The sequence below is a fragment of the Anastrepha ludens genome, chromosome 2 (genome assembly GCF_028408465.1).
Source record: "Anastrepha ludens isolate Willacy chromosome 2, idAnaLude1.1, whole genome shotgun sequence".
In the NCBI taxonomy this organism is placed as follows: Eukaryota; Metazoa; Arthropoda; class Insecta; order Diptera; family Tephritidae; genus Anastrepha; species Anastrepha ludens.
Genome location: NC_071498.1, coordinates 184,356,100 through 184,377,167, shown reverse-complemented (window position 1 = coordinate 184,377,167; position 21,068 = coordinate 184,356,100). Strand labels below are relative to the sequence as shown.

General features: G+C 37.9%; 3 protein-coding genes across 4 annotated transcripts; 2 read left to right on the top strand and 1 right to left on the bottom strand.

Moving 5' to 3' along the window:
* Positions 1–397: 397 nt before the first annotated feature.
* LOC128856102 (uncharacterized) lies at positions 398–3,000 on the bottom strand. Its single transcript, XM_054091484.1, has 2 exons — positions 2,679–3,000; positions 398–2,615 (listed from the first exon to the last, which is right to left on the bottom strand). Exon 2 carries the CDS (start codon positions 2,558–2,560, stop codon positions 1,292–1,294), a length of 1,269 nt encoding a protein of 422 aa, XP_053947459.1. The 5' UTR covers positions 2,561–2,615; positions 2,679–3,000; the 3' UTR covers positions 398–1,291.
* A 967-nt stretch (positions 3,001–3,967) lies between these two features.
* Positions 3,968–12,051, top strand: LOC128856101 (two pore potassium channel protein sup-9). 2 transcript variants are annotated; one of them, XM_054091483.1, is made up of 4 exons: positions 3,968–4,836; positions 8,809–8,981; positions 10,567–10,967; positions 11,183–12,051. In XM_054091483.1, the coding sequence occupies exons 1-4, from the start codon at positions 4,710–4,712 to the stop codon at positions 11,475–11,477; spliced, it is 996 nt and encodes a 331-aa protein (XP_053947458.1). In that variant the 5' UTR covers positions 3,968–4,709; the 3' UTR covers positions 11,478–12,051. The 2 variants fall into 2 exon arrangements, with proteins under 2 accessions (XP_053947458.1, XP_053947457.1); XM_054091482.1 differs by having other exon boundaries at positions 3,969–4,836; positions 8,764–8,981.
* A 327-nt stretch (positions 12,052–12,378) lies between these two features.
* LOC128856100 (tubulin beta-2 chain) lies at positions 12,379–14,487 on the top strand. The gene is made up of 2 exons (XM_054091481.1): positions 12,379–13,171; positions 13,230–14,487. The coding sequence occupies exons 1-2, from the start codon at positions 12,779–12,781 to the stop codon at positions 14,175–14,177; spliced, it is 1,341 nt and encodes a 446-aa protein (XP_053947456.1). The 5' UTR covers positions 12,379–12,778; the 3' UTR covers positions 14,178–14,487.
* Positions 14,488–21,068: the final 6,581 nt, after the last annotated feature.

Below are 21,068 nucleotides of genomic sequence, written 5' to 3'. Positions count from 1 at the left end.
TAAATTTATTCTTTTATGCAGTATTATAAAAAAATATATATATATATATATATTATTGTAACAAATTCAATATATACAATTACAATGACTTCAAAAAATCGGAATTCATCACAACTTGAACTGGGCACCGAAATAGCGCACTTTTGACGATCTGCAAGAATTTAGATACTTCCAATCGGTAAAATGTGTTTATTATTTACTTACTTGATGGGTATTTTATTAACTATCCATTATTTTTTAAAATTACGTCACATTCATATTCCGTGAAATAAAATAAAAAATGCCGAGAATATGCATCCGTTTTTGAAAATTGTTCCCAAAGTGAATAATTTGTGTTTTTAATTTACTTTTATTTTCTTAACATGATGCAAAAATGTAAAAAAAATGTTGAGAGAAATGAATTCAACGACTACAACTCACATTAATAAGTAAATAAAAGGAAATAGCTCTATTTAATGCGATATTGTTAATTGATATCGCCATGAACTTTATACGTAGCAAAATATATTTGGATGCATCCGATCTCAAGTATTTGATATCGACAAGCGCGCGTTTTTATTTATTTATTATTTCTCACGTCTTAAAAAAAATTAAAACTTTTCTACATTTTTCCATTTTCCTTCACATGTTTCCCAATATTAACTCATACATAGTTTTATATTTAGAGTATTTCTTTTATAAAGAGGTGAATTCTTCCAGACAATTTGCAACTACTTATTATATTTAAAAGTTGGTTCGCTTTGATCATGTTAAAACACCGAGCAAAATCGGCCAAAAGCTTTCTAGACTTTGTCATTATACGAACATACATATATACATACACATATACAAATACTTTGTATTATTATGCACAGAACTACAAGGACTTTTGGTTTAAGTTTGTTTTAATTATGTAATTGAACGCGCCATTTCAATTCCGCACCTCATTAGTAATAAGACTGAAGGCAAATTTTAGAACATTATAGGTATCTACGTAACAAACCAGCAACAATCAATGTAATTATCTTAATCTGCAAAATGAAAATGAACAACTTATACACGAATGCCTTGGAAATTTCTTCAATATTAAAAGAAGTGATTGTTTAAACAATTCTGTTAAAATAATTCTTTAAAGTTATAATCAAATCTATATAAAAATTTCTGCAGTTACCAACTTATACACTAAAAGTTTTAAAAATAACTAACTAGTATTTTGTGTTTGTTCCCAACCATGTCGAATGCTCTACCCAGCGGAACAATCGCCCTCGGTTGCATGTAAAGATCTTAACAAATGTATTTGATTGAGATATTTTCACTTTTGCAATTCTGCCATTTGTGCTTCAAAGAGAGCAGTATTTATTTTATGCTTGAGGCCCAGTAACACCTCTCGATTTGTTATATTACGCATTTCATTAGAAACATACTCTCCATACGTTGTAAACTCATCACGCAGGGCCCCTGACGTATGTAGCACTTGGGTCACTGATTTTCCATTAATATTTTCATCCAAATTTCGTCCTGGAAGTTGAATTTGTCGTTTATGCTGGCGAGTTTTGGCTTGAGGATTAAGCAATGCGTTTGTTGAATTCGAAGCTGCTGATGGTGTTGACGTCACTAAAGATGGGCAATGTTGCTGTCCAGTGCTTTCATAAAAAATCCGCTTGTTTTCATGCGGTTGCTCCGACTCATCATCATAGAACTCAGCTTCATTGCATGTATCACGACGTTGTATTTTTATAATCCGTGTAGGTATTGGCGCATGATGAAGAGTTTGTTGATTGTGCGATCCGCTTTCGCATCCCTCAGGGCCCGTAGACGGAGTATAGGTAATTTCTTCTTCCTCTTCCCCTTGTAAGTGCAGTGTTTCCATTGCTTCATCCTCTTCTTCCATTGTTTGATTTTCCGAATGATTTCTTTGATTATGCAGTTCCTCCTCTGTATGTATTTCACTACTGTAACCCTGGTGACCAAGGGAAACAGACATTTTTGGTTTGTCATCAATATCTTCAACATCTTTGGTAGTTTCTTCAATTAGTTTTTCTAAAGCACGTGACCGGCTCGTATTTCGATGGCTTGTATTTCGACGGCTCGTATTAGCTATGGTTTCTATAGTTATAGTAGGGGGCTTTTGGTGTATTGTTAAAAATTCTTCGTTTATGTTATTATTCGAGTGCGCAGAACTACCGTTACTCTCAGGTTGTTGTCCGGTCGAGTCTCTTATGATATATTTAGTGGTAACAGTACCATCCTCAGTGATTTCATTCTTTATACGTCCCCTCGACAAACGCCGAGCCATAGGCGAACTTAAAAACTGTAAATTCTTGAAACCAAACCATTTAGAATTATATGGTTCTTTACGCTTCATTCGATTTATTTCGCGGTGATATTGAGTACGCAGTGTGTGGAATTTTTTCTCGATTTCCCCAACAGGTATGTTGCCACCCAGGCTCTCGCTAACCTCAATTAAAAGATTTTGCTTTACATCTTTTTTCCGATAGTCATCGTGTGTCATATCCCATAGACCTCGACGTTTGCGGTATTCATTTATAAGGGCAAGTGTTTTCTCCCGAGTCCATTCCATTATTTCCCACAAAAAAGTTGTTTGTTACACGCAGCAGCTGCCAGGTCAAATATATCTAAAAAAAAAAGCATCATTTTATGTCCTTATGCTGTTGCTCTTTTCTATGTGCTAATTTTACGTGTTTATTTGTATAATATCCTTGTGTACCAAAATTGTATTCGAATTGAATGAGTTTTTTATGTATACAGAAACATAAAATGTTTTAGTAAACGATTGAGGCCGTAGATAACGTAAATGAGTGGCAAGTAAATCACTTTATCAATAATATTTTCTATATATAAAAGCAGTAACTAATAAAGATGAATTATTCAAATTTGCAGATAAATCGCAATGAACCATGTTTTCGTTTGCAACAGCGAGTTTAAGTATTTTTTGGAAATAAATTAGATTTCACGCTTTTGTTTAAGTGTCGATGCTAAATAACTCGGACCAAGTCTCCATGCATTTTTTTTTTTTATTTAGGAGACATTTTGACATTTATTTAAGTGAAGAGTAAGTAAAGAGTTGCCATTACCATTTGGCGATCTATTTCAGATTTTTTATATTGCATATGGCATAATTCATCACATTAACTGGAAACACTCTAAAATAACATTGATTGATTGAGTATCTAAAGTGGCGCCAGTTACTTTATTTTTCGCGATTTTGATAAGTCTGACGTCAGCTCCCTGCGCAATACAAAACCAACAAAAGTAGTAGAAATCACATGTTTGTGAAAATTCAGTGAATGCCTTGGTAATATTGTGATTTTTAGATTAAAACTAAACAAACTAATGGAAACGAAGTGCCGCTTGTTAAATTGTTGAAGCAGAAATGAATATAAAGCCTCAAAATATAGCTTTTTGCGTTTTGATATTATACAAAACAAATGAACAAAACAAACAAAAGTAGGAGAAATTACATGTTTGTAAAAATAGACTGAATGGCTTGGTAATATTGTGATTTTTATATTAAAACTAAACAAAATAATGCAAAAGAAGTGCCGCGTGGTAAATTGTTAAGGCACACATAAATATAAAGCCACCAAACGTAGTTTTTTGCGTTTTTATGCGGACGACGCAGTGGCTCGTGTGTTTGATTGTTTTCATTGCTTTTGCCTACTCTTCTTCTTCGCACACGAGTAATTCCACTTCCTTTTGTTTGTTTTCATTTTGAGAAACCTACGTTCTCTCTGAACTCCGAATGGTAGTCACGCATCAAGTCATTCGGCTAAAGAGGTCATTATTTAAAAAAAAAAAAAAAAAAATGCATTTGGAAGTTTTGTTCTAAATCGTGTTTCATAATTTTTTAGTTTAGTAATTAAAAAATCACAAATCTTAAAATCAGAATAATACCAAGCCATTTTATTAGTATTTATAGATCAGTACATTATCTTCCTTTTGTTTGTTTATTTGAAGAGATGACTTCATTGATTGTCAAAATTGCGGCAAATAAAGTGGTGGCTTTCGGAAGACCCTACTTTTTGTATTCCGTACAAGGTGGCGTCCTGAACTATATAATACAAAACAAACAAAAGGAAAAGAAATCACTTGTTATATTTGAAGATTTAAATTAAACAATGAAAAACTGATCTAAAACTAAACCGAAATGACGCGTGTTAAATTGTGAAAGCACGAATTATATAAACAAATACCTCCAAATGCAGTTCTTTGCGTTTTATGCCGATTACTTATGCCGTGGCAAGGAAGTGTGTGTGCGTGTGTATAATTTCTTCTTCTTCAAGTAATTACCCGTCCTTTTGTTTGTAGATGTATTCTTGAGACATGAAGTCGCAACGATTTTGAAAGGCGAAATCTTGTGTTTTATCATTTTTGGCTGTACACTCTGCCATCAACGATGCATCGATATTTTTCGGGTCTGAGCATCGATGTATCGTTCTAAACATCGATGTTGTATTGCATACATATAGGCACTAATCAGGCATAGATAAAACTATTGATTTTAAGTCCAGCAAATGTTTATTATATTTGTAATTGCTTAAAATAAATTAGTTGTCGAAGAAAGCTAAAAAATTGACTATGGTGTGAATAAAACCAAGTCGTACATCAAACGTAACACTTAAGAAATTTAGAATATTATTCAAGTGCTGATATAACATTAAAGTCAAATCCCGTCTTGAATATCGCAATCAGCAAGCTTTTGCAGTAGTATGAAGCGTCAGAACGTTCGCACCCTATCGTTGGTCGTCTGTACATTCACTTATTTGCTCATTGGTGCGGCAGTCTTCGACTCCCTCGAGTCGCGGACCGAAGCGAAGCGTTGGGAATTCTTGCAAGGTAAAATCACATGTATTAACAATTTAAGATGCTAAAACGAAATGCATACGTAATTGTATTGGCTTGCTTTTCTATAGTATTTGGAGTAGATGAAGACTCTTGTTCCTAATGCTTATATCGTATTTACAGTATTGTTGGCTCTTTATATTATATTATATTATACGCGATAAATGGCTAAAATTATTTTGAATTTTCGAAAAAAGAGCCTTTTGTTAGTCTTCTACAATCGTGTTCACATGTTATAATATTAAAATTTTCGGTGTAATCAATAAAGGTAACGAACAAAAACTCATTCGCAGACGAATATCTTAATTAATCATTCACAAATTATATTAAAATAACGATGTCAATAGTAACTTAAATTAAACGGTGTGCTCTTGATAAAGAAAAGTACGCTGAAATGGTAAATTCATACAACTCCTCTAATTAATTTAAAATAATAAGATAAAAATAAAACTTATCTCCGATAAATATTGGCTTGGTTCATTGTGTCGGTTTTGATTCGACATGGAGGGTTAAAGTTGTACTGTTGAAGCTTTATATTATTTAAAACTGTCAGCATCTATTTACTTTAAATATTATTTGTAAAAAACTTTATAAAGTACGAATATAAAATAACTTTATTCAAGCGCCAAAAACTGTTTGAATTTGGCAGCGGACGTAGATAGTAGTAAATCAAACACAAACATGAAAATGAAAATATTAACTGAATTAATAGAAAAAGAATAGAATAATAGAAATATGTATTAAAAATGGAAAAATAAAATATTACTATATTATTTGTAAGTACATATGTAAATTTAGTCTCTTCGATTAACTTTTCAAAGCTTTCCAACGGTACCATTTGAACCCCCAAGATAGAAATATGTATTAAAAATGGAAAAATAAAATATTACTATTTGTAAGTACATATGTAAATTTAGTCTCTTCGATTAACTTTTCAAAGCTTTCCAACGGTACCATTTGAACCCCCAAGATCGGAACAAAAATTGAATTGTTGTTGTTGTAACAGTAACTTTGCCCTGCCAGTGTAGTGTAATCACCGGACGTCTTCGTCTAGCTCATCTAACGGTAGGCCCAGGAAACTAGCTGTTTCGACGGGTTGGGTCCAGAGGGAGAGGGATGTTAAATGAGTGGGTTTGTTGTGGCATGTAAAAAGATGGTTAGTGTCGTATGGGGTGCCGGGATGGCAGTCGATTCTACGTTACCAGAATGACTCGGGTTTTTCCCGACCAAGGGCTGCCGCCCCAGTAAGCTAGCCCTGTCTAGTGTATCGTATCCCACAAAAATTCACTATTTCAGTTCAGTGTTGATGATGGGGATGGGGGCTATAGTGTCTCTATACTACACACATACATATAATGTTTTAATTTATGAAAGTTATTTTTTGAAGCGCGGAAAAAAGTTCTACGCACAAATTCACAAACAGCCTTCTAGTCGAACGTCTCTGTAAAATCTTACTTGCATTCGAATTTCGTTCTGTTTTGAGGTGTCTAACAACACTAACCTTTCACTAAAACTATAAACTACTTTTAGTCAAAGCAAACTTTTCGCTATTGCTTGCATAGATGACTCACACGTGCATGTCATGAGACCGGATCGAAAACGTTCTCCACTTAAAAATTGGGAGGGAAGGATAGTATAGCTTGAATGTTTCGCTGGTACGCTATTCATTATTTAAAATTTTGGTTTTCATAAAGATAATTTTTTATGTAGATGTGCAATTGCCAAATGCAAATAAGGCGGCGTTGTTGTTGTTGTTGTTAACAGCATAGGTAGCCCTGTCAGTGTAGGCATATCATCGGTCGTCTTCGTCTAGCTCATCTAGGGGTAGGCCCAGGAAACATGCTGTTTCGACAGGTTGGGTCCAGAGTGAGAGGGGGGTTAGATGAGTCGGTTTAAGGGGGCATGTGAAGGGGTGGTTAGTGTCGTGCGGGGTACCTTGATATGCCGGACATGTGTTTGGTATGTCAGGGTCGATTCTGGATATGTAGGAATTTAACCCGCTACAGTATCCAGAACGTAGTTGTGCCAGGGTTACACGAGTCTCGCGAGGAAGCTGGAGCTCTTCGTCTGCAATAGGTGGTGGTTGGACTCCGATTACGGCATTCACAGGACGGGAATTCAAGAAGGTGGTAACGGTCTCCCGGTGAATATCGTTTATTGACTGTCTAAATACTGTCCGGTCCAGTAGGTTGCGGTCAGTTTTGTCCTGGATTTCGTCAGCGTAGTCTAGGAGGTGTCTCCTGATGTGCCTGGGAGGCGGCTCGGGCTCAAGCAGGTGTCTGCAGGGATGAGACCTGCGGTAACATCCAAGCAGGAACTGCTTGCTGAGCAGTTTGTTGTGCTCCACAACTGGGAGCATTTGTGCCTCGTTATGTAGGTGTTGGATGGGTGAAGGCGACGTGATGCCAGGCACCCATGGCAGTCGGTTCTACGTAACCGGAACGACCCGGATTTATATCCGGCCAAGGAATGTCACTTCAACAGCATTCCTCGTATATGCACGGGGAATGTTATGCTGCTACAACAACAACATGCCAGGCATCCGGCTTTACTCATGACATCTTCTTCTGTAACAACAGTTGTTTTTGCAGATGTTGATGAAATTGAATTGCTTATAGTTCATTCGGGATTTCTTTAGGATTCACAACTTATAACTCCTTACCGTTCTTCAGAATCTTAATCGCCAGAAGCTGGCGAACGAATAAGTGTAGTGTCGGTGTTTATAGATCCGATAAAACTTTTGTTTTTCCAAAAAGTGTGCACCACGCGCTATTGACGGGTTCAGTTCCATTTGTTGGACTAGTATCTCAAATTGACCACATTCTGCTCTATTAGGAAGGAAGACATTTCTATGCAATTTAGAGACGTTATAAAGTTTTTAATCAATCCACATTGGTTTTATGAGAGATCGGAACAAGCTTCTAATGTTGACCGCTAGTAGGCAATTCTATATTCAGCATAATAAATGATGATGCCTCACAGAAATTATAGATGAATCAGTACCAAATTTCACTGATAATTAAGTGACGTAACAACTACGGCGGCCGCCGTAGCCGAGTGGGTTGGTGCATGACTCATTCGGAATTCAGAGAGAACGTAGGTTCGAAGAAGAAAAAATGAGGAAAAACATTTTTTTTCTAATAGCGGTCGCCACTCGGCAGACAATGGAAAACCTCCGAGTGTATTTCTGCAATGAAAAAGCTGCTCATGAAAAATACCTGCCGTTCGGAGTCGGTTTGAAACTGTAGATCCCTCCATTTGTGGAACAGCATCCAGACGCACACCACAAATAGGAGGAGGCCCATACACCCTCTTTGCTGTTTGGCCGAGCTCCTCCTCCTATATATATATATATAACGACTCATAGTCTTTAGTTATTACATTTGCATTTTTTTCTTGCTAATGTTTTTTTTTAACTCAGTTTGTCAGTTTGACCGATCTTAAAAGGGATTTGTTGCATGTAATATTACTATAACAAAAGCAACATGCAAACCATTTGAGTACATTCAGCAATTTTCGGCAAGGTAGCGAAGCAATTTATTTTTTAAACAAAGAAAGTTATAAGAATATTTTAAACTCATTTTTATAACTATTAAAATTGGGTGTATTCTCAATTAATTAAGTTAAAGTTTAATTTTGCACAAAGTATATTAATATATAATTGAATCAAATTTGTACTTTTTATATTGTCATTTTCTTAAAATTCTTTATTTGAATTTCGAAATCTAAATCACGTCACAAAAACATGCTTCTTAAAAACAACAATACACCATCACACAACGCTAACAAAACAACCAAAATCTAACCATTCCAATTGACACCGAAAATGTAAATATTAACACTTGCGCATGCAATATACTTGCACTCAACATACTTCCATACACAACGTATACATTACTATACTTATGCTTGCAAATGTAGCGGTGAAGAATAATTTTGTTAAAAAGTACAATGTCACCGCCGAAGACTACCGCATGATGGAAATAGTGATTATCGAGAACAAACCACACAAAGCGGGGCCGCAGTGGAAGTTTGCTGGAGCATTTTATTTTGCCACTGTGGTTCTGGCTATGATCGGCTATGGTCATTCAACACCAGTAACGATTGGCGGCAAAGCCTTTTGTATGGCATACGCAATGGTAAGTATTTAGTTTAATTTATAAATTTATCTTGTTTAAATATTTTCAATTTGCCCTGTAGTAAAAAATTAGACTGTCTGGAGGAGTTTTGTGGTAACTGACCGAACGGGTACAAAACGGACAAGGTTTGACATTTCTAACTCGGTGGACAGTCGCGCTGCTGTGACGATAAGGGACGGTTAGTATGGTTGTGCTGCTAAAGCATCTTTTTTTCTAACGGTTTAGGACACAACAAATAAAAATTTCTATCGAATAGTTCACAATTTTATCCGAATTCTTTCTTTTCGTATAATTAATATACGGCCATGAAAAATCGCGCTCCATTTAATCTAAATCTCTTAAGGAACCACAATTTCTTCACATTTTGGATGAATGATCAATTTGTAACCTTACTCCTGAAATGTCATTGCGGTCGCGGATTTGCGTGCCGGTACATTGTCTTGTTACAAAAGAACATTTCTCTCGACCAATTGTGTTAGTGCACTCACTGGTATACCCTTTTAAAGCTAATTGATCTGCCATGACCTTGTGGGTCGACGTACTCACCTTGGACTATTTGCCTTCAATTCACTATCTCGACTACTCCTCGGTCTCTGCTGTGTTGTGATGAGCCCATGTTTCGTCCATAATTACGAAACGATGCAAACCATCGACGAAATAGCGTTTTAGAACACACGGATTTAATGTTTTCCATTTTTCGAAAACGAATTCGAGTTTCTTGAAGAATCATGGAGAACCTGTTCGGATCAGAGTGCTTCGGAAAGATTAGCTCGAGAGAGAATCACTGTCTGGATTAAAATAAGTCTTAAGATATTGGGGGATAGTTTATAGAAAAAAAGAAAATTTCTTTGAACTCTTTAAGACGCGGGTGTAGCCGTTGTCACCTGCCAAAAAGTCAGTTTTGGTATGCACCCGAGCTCAGTTCTTTTTTGTTTCCGATAGTGTGTCATACTTAAGTGAACGCTACTGTGAGCCGATTGGTACCAGCCGGTTTTCATGTCCGCAACTATATATTGTATATAATATTATAATAATATTATCTGCTATAGCATGGAGAAGGCTGAGACATCTTGGCCAACTGCAGCCAGAAGAAAGGCACATATGCTCAATCCAACGCATCCTAAGTTTAAAAAGGGAACTGTGTCTGGCTGAGGTACTGTGATGAGTAGAGGGCACAAAATACCATGAGGTCGAAGTGCAAACCTCATAAAGAATCCGATCTAATTATGTATGTATATACTTATATTTTCAAATCTATGTGTGTATTAATTGTGTACCAAATTGCAATTGATTATTCTAAATACAATCAAGGCTTAAATATAATATCTAAAAATATCGCATGCATACGCTACTAACTTTCGACTTGCGCAAATAACTTACTATTTGACGGCCTTTGGTATTTCAATTTCTCGAGCCGCTTCATTTTGTGCTAATTATTCTAAAAGTCTGTTAAGCACAACTGAACCGGACCTTCAATCCTGTTCTAGATTTGAGACAGTCGGATTTACTGCAAAATATGTAGTATGTTGTATAAGAATGACTATGATTTACACAGATAAAGAGTTTTAAAATAATGTCGTTACAGGTGGGTATTCCACTGGGCCTGGTCATGTTCCAGTCGATCGGTGAACGTCTGAATAAATTCGCGTCAGTAATAATACGTCGCGCGAAACGTTATATGCACTGCAGCCAAACCGAGGCAACGGAAATGAATCTTATGTTGGCAACGGGCATGCTATCATCCATCATTATAACCACTGGCGCAGCAGTCTTTTCACGCTACGAGGGCTGGAGTTATTTCGACAGTTTCTATTACTGCTTTGTGACGCTCACAACCATCGGCTTCGGTGACTATGTGGCGTTGCAAAACGATCAGGCGCTGATCAATAAACCCGGCTATGTGGCGCTCAGTTTGGTGTTTATACTATTTGGGCTGGCGGTAGTTGCCGCCAGTATCAATCTGCTAGTACTGCGCTTCATGACAATGTAATGGGAAAGAAAGTTCCGCATGCGTGAGTCACCACATCCCTAGGAAGTGGTGAATCTGTACAGTGACACTTGGGCGCCGTTATGTGATGAGCGACAATGACGGTCGATGATTTATAATAACGGTGTGCGCGTGTCGAGTTGCAGCCTATTTGCATTATTTTAATCAGTTATGTTTTGATAAAATACTAAATAAACAACTACTTATTTTTTAGGCAAGCCGAAGACGCCAAGCGTAACGAACAGGATGCTCAACAAGCCGCAGCCGCAGCTGCTGCGCTCTCCAATCAACAACTCGCGTATGATGTCGAGTCTAGTAATTTCAATATGCACGGCAAATTGTTGGCTAACTCACATTATACGACAGAGTACGACGAAACCGTATCAATCTGTTCATGCACATGCCTCGGCGGAACAAGGTGCCTCAATCATGAGACGTTCGCCGATCCTGATTTTCGGCCAACTGATATCATTGAGAGTACTTTGAGTCTGAAGCGTGCGTCAGTTTGATATATGTGTACTCCCATAGTGTTGGAAAAGAAGTGTTGCTGTGATTGCCTGAAAACATTGTAAAGCACAATTTACCCGGACAAGTAAGGTGTTCGTACGCGCATACATACTAACATAGTGGCGTACGCACATATTCATGGATAAGTGCATTCCTTGTACTTCCATATTTATGCAGGTACATACTTAGTTTCATACGAGATGTCCACGCTTTATAGAACTTACCTTATTGAATTGTATACATATTTATGGATGTGTGTACGAACATGTGCCCATAAAAAAGATTAATTTAAACTTCCAAATTCCGAAATGATGGTAGGAGGAACTTCTAATCTACACCTCGCGTGTATAATGATGAGATAGATTCCGAGATTGGCTATTTTCCAACCCACAATTGGAATCACTTAGCCCCCTATTGAAAATCAATGTATAAGGTGTAACATCAAATATGCATGAGTCATTCATGCAAGCTCATCCCATTTTAAATAAAATACTACTCCATGCGTATGTACATAAACACCTATAGTCGCTTACCAAAATAGTTTCACAAAATAATTTAAATACTTAAAGAATTAGAGGAATATATTGTAGGAGTTGAAGCTATTTTAAATAAAATAAGTCAAAAGAAAAGTGTTCATATAAACGCTCAAGGTTTTATGCATTTACTGAAATACAGTAAACTCATATCTATAACTTATGTATGTACATACTATGTACAACACCTATTTGAATAGTATGTCTTTTGAAAGATATACATATGTACGCGAATGCTGACACAGTGCGTAACTTCAAAAGCAAATCAATCAGTACTTTGAGCCCGAAGCACTCCCACTTTCATACATGGTTGCTAGTCGCAGTAACTTAGCTCTGAGAATTCAATAAAATTTCAGAATATTTTCACCTTAAACATATTTCGAAAAGATTTTAGTCAGACGATTGGATTTTTAAATTGCAAAAATACGGTCCAAAGATAAGTTATCAATTGTAATTTCGCAAGTATGTTCTGAATGTCTATAAGCTACAACGATAAGTACTGCGAATTGTTCTGACAGTAAATTGCTAAACGGAAAAAGAGGTCTAGTCGACACGGTCGTCTGCACTAGAAATTTTAATTTTCTTTGCTTTACAACCAATAGAATTGTCAGCAACTGATAGGTCCTGTTTTTAGTAGCACACACGGGTGAGCTACTCTTTAATTCTAAAAACAGCAGCAACAGCGACATTTTCAAACCAATCCTAAAAAGCAATAAATTTTGGAGTGTGTGTAGTTGGCGTGCAGTAAGCTTTAGCGGAAACATTACAATATGCGCGAAATAGTACATATTCAAGCTGGGCAATGTGGCAATCAGATTGGTGGAAAGTTTTGGGAAGTGATATCTGACGAACATTGCATCGATGCTACAGGCACCTATTATGGTGATAGCGATTTGCAACTAGAACGCATTAACGTCTACTATAATGAAGCGACTGGTGCCAAATATGTACCTCGTGCCATTCTTGTCGACTTGGAGCCGGGCACCATGGACTCGGTACGCTCTGGCGCCTTCGGACAGATCTTTCGGCCAGACAACTTCGTGTTTGGACAATCAGGCGCGGGCAATAATTGGGCTAAAGGCCATTACACAGAAGGCGCTGAATTGGTCGATTCAGTCCTTGATGTGGTAAGGAAAGAGTCTGAAGGATGTGATTGCTTACAGGTGTGTATTTATATATGTATGTATTAAAAACAAAAAAAAAAATTTTTTTAATTTCTAGGGGTTTCAGTTAACGCATTCCCTTGGGGGTGGTACGGGCTCTGGCATGGGCACGTTGTTGATATCGAAAATTCGAGAAGAGTACCCAGACCGTATAATGAACACATTTTCAGTGGTACCTTCGCCAAAGGTATCGGATACTGTCGTAGAACCATATAATGCCACACTTAGCGTCCATCAGCTAGTGGAAAATACTGATGAGACATACTGTATCGACAACGAGGCTCTCTATGATATTTGCTTCCGAACACTCAAACTAACTACGCCCACTTATGGCGATCTTAATCATTTGGTTTCGGCAACAATGTCTGGTGTTACGACATGCCTTCGCTTTCCTGGCCAGCTTAATGCAGATCTTCGGAAGTTGGCTGTGAATATGGTGCCATTCCCACGATTGCATTTCTTTATGCCTGGATTCGCTCCGTTGACTTCGCGTGGTTCGCAACAATATCGCGCATTAACTGTGCCCGAACTAACGCAACAAATGTTCGACGCTAAAAATATGATGGCTGCTTGCGACCCACGTCATGGTCGTTACTTGACTGTGGCAGCTATCTTTCGAGGACGTATGTCTATGAAGGAAGTTGACGAACAAATGCTGAATATCCAAAACAAAAATAGCAGTTTTTTCGTAGAATGGATTCCGAACAATTGCAAAACAGCGGTATGCGACATTCCTCCGCGTGGTCTAAAGATGTCAGCTACATTCATTGGCAATTCTACTGCGATTCAGGAATTATTCAAAAGAGTTTCAGAACAATTTACGGCAATGTTTAGGCGCAAAGCTTTTTTGCATTGGTACACCGGTGAAGGTATGGACGAGATGGAATTTACCGAGGCTGAAAGCAATATGAATGATTTGGTATCGGAATATCAGCAGTACCAAGAAGCAACTGCTGATGAAGAGGGAGAATTCGACGAAGACGAGGAAGGAGGAGGCGACGAATAACAGCTGCATCATATCAACTGATACCAGCCAGAGTGAGCCCATTTGTCTGACTCAGAAGTTTGCTAATATTAACGCTGCATCTTGTGGCCACTAAATCGTAAATTTCGATTGTAGCATGATTAGTTTTTAATTTACACCACAACGAGTAACTTATGTTATGCTATTGATTTCATTCCCTTCTCACTCTATGTAATGCGTACGCTTTTTAGTGAAATTTATTTTTAAAACAAATCTTTTTGAATAGTTTTTCTATAAAAAATTAAAATACAAGGAATTGTGTCTGGACAAAATTTGCGATATTATAAAAAGTTGTTTGCTTACTCGACAATTTAAGTAGGACTTATAACGATATAACTTTGTCGCTATCTGTTGTTCATCAAGGAGCATCACCGAGCCACAGGGTTACCTCGTATTTTATCTGTAGCTCGCGCTTTACCGCACGTAATCAGAGCCTAAAGCTGGGACTAACTCCAATTCTCATTTTGCAACAACCTAATCTACATCCCGTGTGAATTCTGACTCCGTGTGAATTCCAAATAGTCGTGTGTCAAGTAAGACAATACCGGAATGCAACCACATTCATCAACTACGACTGCATCCCCATAGCAGCCGGTTCTACGTTACCGGAATGACTCTGGTTTTTCCCGACCAAGGGCTGCCGCCCCAGTAAACTAGCCCTGTCTAGTGAACCGTTTATGGCTACATAAACCTTTGACAGATTGTTCTCCTTTTCTGCGCACACAACCGCAATTGCCACTAAAGTCTAAAATCGCAACAAGGTCCTCAAATTGCTCGCCGGACGGACTTGTGGCAAAGACAAAGAAATGTTGCTATCAACATTAAGTCAGTTGGCCGGTCGGTTCTAAGTTGCGCTGCGCCTGTCTGGTCTCCTGGAACTAGTGACACGCAGTGGATAAAGCTCCAGACTTGCCAAACTACTGTTATTCGGAACGCGACAGGTGGCCTCCTGGTGTCCCCCACCAATGCTCCCGGTAAAGGAGCACAATAAACTACTAAGCAAACAGTTTCTGCTTAGGTGTTACCGCAGGTTTCACCCTTGCAGACGCCTGCTTAAGTCAGAGCCGCCTCCCAGGCACGACAAGAGACACCTATTAAACTACGCCGACGAGATCCAGGACAAAACTTACAGACATCTACTGGACCAGACAGTGCTTAGACAGACATTCAGCGGGAGACAGTTACCACCTTCCTAAGCTCCCGTTCACCGAATGCCGTAATCGGAGTCCAACCACCACCTGCAGCAGATGAAGAGTTCCAGCTTCCCCGTGAGACCCGCATAACACTGGCATAATTACGTTCTGGATACTGTAGCAGGTTAAACTCCTACTTATCCAGAATTGTACCCGACATACCAAACATACATATGTCCGGTATGTGAAGGCACCCCGCACGACACTAACCACCGTTCACATGCTCCACTAAACCCACGAATCTAACACCCCTCTCCCTCTGGACCCAACCCGTCGAAACAGCTAGTTTCCTGGGCCTACCGTTAGATGAGCTAGACGAAGATGACCGGTGGTATACACTACACTGACAGGACTTAGGTCAGGAGATGTCTAATACTAATGTATATGTATACCTGTCGCCCACTGCTCGGCAAGATATCACCCTGATATCGATGCGCTTATTAGAAGTAACAATCAGTAGTTGGTTAGTTTAACGCGCATCACGATTGAACAGGACAACTTCTGGCAGATTGACGATGCGATACTTAGCACGGGAAACGACGACACCCATACCAATATAGTGGATAACCACAAAAGCTTGCCTGATCTAACAATTGCTAGCGTTGGCCTGATTAATAACACAAAATGGCGACCTATACTCTTCTGCCTCAGATCATTTGCATACATACTATCGTGTCAATCGGTAAACCCGCAGATTTTATTTCCTCCAATCACCGCACACATATTAACATTAATAAATCTGATTGGGTCGGTTGGTGGAATATACTGAGAACACCTTACCTGCTTTTCCCATTTCCGCAAATGTGCACATTGGCGAGTAATCACTTCTTCCGCGGCTCATTTAATACCTGCTGGACTTTTAACCGAAATATGTCCAAATTTTCAATCAGAAATGGCCGTTTTAGCAAATGAATGTGAACACCAACGCCAGTCCGATCACAGAGAGACTCGTATAAGAATATCGATTTGGCGGTTCGACAACTAGGATGCTAACACCTGAATACCTGTAACTTCACGTTCCCACGGGCGGGTCTTCTTAAGCTTAGAGAACCATTGAGATACCATTAATTTGGACTCAAGTTCTTCTTCTAATTCCCAATGTGGGGAAACCCGGATAAGCAAGAAAACAATGATGGCTGCTGATTCCACGTATGCTAGACTTCTAAAGTGGTAAAAGTTTATATATCGATATCATGTTCTGGCAAGAGCGGGGTAGTGTCAGTGGTACTTGCAGCTTAAATCAGCTTGAAATACTTCTGCCACTCCCAACTTTCTTATTTAGTCTGTAGTCGTCGAAAAGTTATCCACTGACCCTGGGTCATTGTAAGATCCTTAACGTTATCCTATTCACATATTTCTGGGATTCGTGCGGAACAATTATTTTCAAAACAGACTTGTAGAGCAATGTATTATAGCCACATTTATGCTACCAGAAAATACTATAGAAAACTAGAAAAGTTCCTCATTGATAAGAATACAAGTTCTGGTTGCACCTGCGGCCGGTGTTGCCAACACCTGGTAGACATCCCCAAACACTGCTTTTTCCGACCCAGAGTTCTTGGATAAAGCTCATTTATGCAGTGTAGAAGAGTGTCAACGTAAGCACTGTGTTGAAGTTGTGTCTTACTACTCCACTATAGTCCGCGAGAGCTGGGAACGGAAGTTCGTTGATAACTGTTTCTCTTTGACCTCGGCAGCCTAGACTATCCTCCAGTTATCGGTGGGTAGTTCTTCGTCGCCAAGTTGGATGAACTCCAAATTTTGTTGCGGCTTGGATGGACCTGACCCCCGGCCCGTTAGGGATGCCAAAACAACCCTATGAACAGCTGTAAGATTTGCCCACAGCTCCTGCAGAAGAGACTTTTTTTTGTAAATCTTGACCGATCGCCCGTCATTCACAATACAAGCTTCACACGGTTGGAGAACGTGTCTCTCGTCGTCTTTCCCTAATTTGCGCATTTAACTCTCGACGAGAACTTCAAAGGGGCCCCTTTCGGGATCTCGCAGTCTCTCTACTGCCTATACAAAAAGAATATCCCTCTTAAAGGTTTCGGAGCAACGAGGTGCTGACTAAGATCGTCAGTCCTTGGAAATTGGTTGTTGTTGTAGCAGCAAAAATATACCTCATACATGTACGGGAAGCTCTGCTGGAGTGACATTCCTTGGCTGGATATATAGTAAATCCGGGGCGTTCCGGTAACATAGAACCGACTGTTGGCGGAACATGGTCAAAGCAAACGCTTTGCACGCCTCAGAGGCTGCCTTTCGCTCATTAAGGACTCATGGCCAGCCACTTTGTGCGCTTATTAAAAGCGCCCGAGTTGGGTCTTCTGCGTCCCATCAATCGGGTTAGACTCCCGGTTTCGCCAGGCAGCGACTTCCCCTCAAGGATCTTTACTTTGCTACTGCAGGAGCAGAGGATCGAAGACCCTGGTTGGTCAAATTGTTGTCTACGGAGATGGGTCTTCTGCGTCCCATCAACCGGGTTAGACTCCCGGTTTCGTCAGGCAGCAACTTCCCCTCAAGGATCTTTGCTTTGCTACTGCAGGAGCAGAGGATCGAAGACCTTGGTTGGTCGAATTGATGGCGAATTGATGGCATGCAGGCCTTCTCGGCTCCGTCAAAGCGGCGCCCAAAGAGGAGGACTTAGGCATTACACTAAATCAACCCCGGGAATTTACAGAGAACGTTAAATATAGAGAATTCTCACGAGCTACGAATAGTGTGAGTTGTCAAAAATGAAGTGAAACCGCGAACACTATTTCACCTCGCTTAACTCGACAGCGGGGAAGTTCTTAACAGAGCTGATTACAGTGAATTATGTACAAGTACATTGGCTCTGCTCAGTTTTTGGTTTCTGTATGAAATCAAATTGTGCATTTCTATGTTCCCTTGATAAACGAAAATTTATTCAATTTATATTTTCAAACAAATATAACCAAATAAAAAGACAACATTTAAAATCAAAGTAACTTTAATGTTTGTTGTTTTAATTTTAAAAGAAAAATTTAAACAAAATACGTTATAAAACGACCTCACATTTTGTTGTGTGCGTTTTAGTGTAAATTTTATGAAAATTTTTACTAATTTTTCGAGTCGAAATTAATTTTAGACAAGAATTCTAAGAGCATATTGGTATATTGATGAATATATGTATATGTATGTATATCAATATATGTATATATACATATATTTTGTTAGTTATATTTGTGCAAAAGTTCAATTGCATCTTCAATTCTTATAGTGTTAGAAATGTATGTATGTGCACACGCACTGCAGCAACAATGACCTACCTCACGACGCATTGCCTTATCATATTTATGTGCATTTTTTGGTCCTGTGCCAAACGAAAGTTTTTTAAATTTACCTATGTATATTACAGGGAATAATTCATATATGTATGCATTTTATAGATACATAGTACAAAACTTTGAAATTTAAAATAAATAAAAGAAAACTTCAAAGAAACGTATTTGTATACATATATGGGACAACTAAGTTCTATTGCATCTTTAATAAATATAGTGTTGCACGCACATGTATGCACTGAAGCAACATGACCTACCTCACGAGCATCGCCTTATCATATTTCATGCAATAATTAGGGTGTAAATATTCGAATGATCGAATTCCTGCAAATGCTAAAACAACTTCTTCTGCATATGCATCGACGTATGTGCATGTGCGTATTGCACACTTGATGCCCTAACTATACATGATGCAAAGAATAATGAGATGGCGCCCATCGTGGTCCCGTTACTTTGCGCTCAGCGAATTTGACAACTAGTTACGTGATTTTAGCTCCAGTATGGCCAGATTACCATTTTCGTAACTTGATTTAGCATTTTTTTTTTGTTATTTTTATTATTTTTTGTCTCGGAGTTTTAGTTCTTTCTTCATGACATTTTTCTAGCTGTACTAATTAAAATGTCATGTTTATAATTTTGTAAAATATACATTTTTTAATAATTGTTTAAATAATTCACTCAGTTTTATTTAGCTTTACTTTTTTTTAACATCTGGTGGCATTGCCCGCGATTGCCGGTGTTGTTCATGATGCAAAGAATAATGAGATGGCGCCCATCGTGGTCCCGTTACTTTGCGCTCAGCGAATTTGACAACTAGTTACGTGATTTTAGCTCCAGTATGGCCAGATTACCATTTTCGTAACTTGATTTAGCATTTTTTTTTTGTTATTTTAATTATTTTTTGTCTCGGAGTTTTATTTCTTTCTTCATGACATTTTTCTAGCTGTTCTAATTAAAATGTCATGTTTATAATTTTGTAAAATATACATTTTTTAATAATTTTTTAAATAATTCACTCAGTTTTATTTAGCTTTACTTTTTTTTAATATCTGGTGGCATTGCCCGTGATTGCCGGTGCTGTTGGTGTTCTTCTGTTTTCGGCAGTCAAATCTCTCTCTCGCTCATTTAATTTATGAGTTTTTTTTGTTAAGCGAAACTCTTTCGTTAAGGGAACGACTTTTTTGCTATATTTGAAGTTATGTAACTAAATAGATAAGGTACTCTTTTTGTAAAAATGTCAGTATGGTTTCTTTAGTATTTTCTGGTATTTGTTGCTTATTTTTACTATGAATATACCTCTTGATGCTCTATGTCTCACTAAGGATTGATGACCGGAAGAAACGATTACACCTCTATGGTTTCGATTCGCATTCAATAAATTCAAAGGCTTTTTAAAATGTGTTAAAAGAATTTCACTCTTAAGAAGAGTTGAGAGAGGGGCATTTAATATTTTTGCATAGCCTTAAATGGAGCCAAAAATTAAATTTGCACTTTCAAATTATCAAATTTTATAAGAGTAAACAAATTTTCATTAGCACTAAAATCTTCCCAGAGTGGCCTTTTTTAAACTTCTTTTGTATAATAATACAGTTTTTTTCAACCTAAAGTCTCGGTAGCCTTAAATTAAAAACAAAAAGAAACAAACACCAAACTTAAAAATTGTCGCATTTTCGGTATAAAAAAGCACTAAATTTATTACGAAGAGCAAATGGTTGGCAATACTGCATAACTCTGCAAACGTGACGTCACGTACGCTCTGATGGGCGCAATCTTCTTTCTATCATTCTTGGGTGTTGTTGGTGTTCTTCTGCTTTCGGCAGTCAAATCTCTCTCTCGCTACTGCAGAGTTGCCTAGCTTTGGATATAAAAACGCACTAAATGCCCATTTAAAGAAAATAAAACACGAAATTTTTATTGTGTTACTTAAAGAACTTTGTATGCGTGATAAATTGTCTGTAGAATGTGCGTTTTTTTTAAATAAATGTGTTATGCTTATGTACAATTTAATTTATGAGTTTTTTTTGTTAAGCGAAACTCTTTTGTTAAGGGAACGACTTTTTTGCTATATTTGAAGTTATGTAACTAGATAAGGTACTCTTTTTGTAAAAATGTCAGTATAGTTTCTTTAGTATTTTCTGGTATTTTGTTGCTTATTTTTACTATGAATACACCTCTGGTGCTCGATCTCTCACTAAGGATTGATGACCGGAAGACACGATTACACCTCAATGGTTTCAATTCGCATTCAATAAATTCAAAGGCTTTTTAAAATGTGTAAAAAGGTTTTCAATCTTAAGAAGAGTTGAGAGAGGGGCATTTAATATTTTTGCATAGCCTTAAATGGAGCCAAAAATTAAATTTGCACTTTCAAA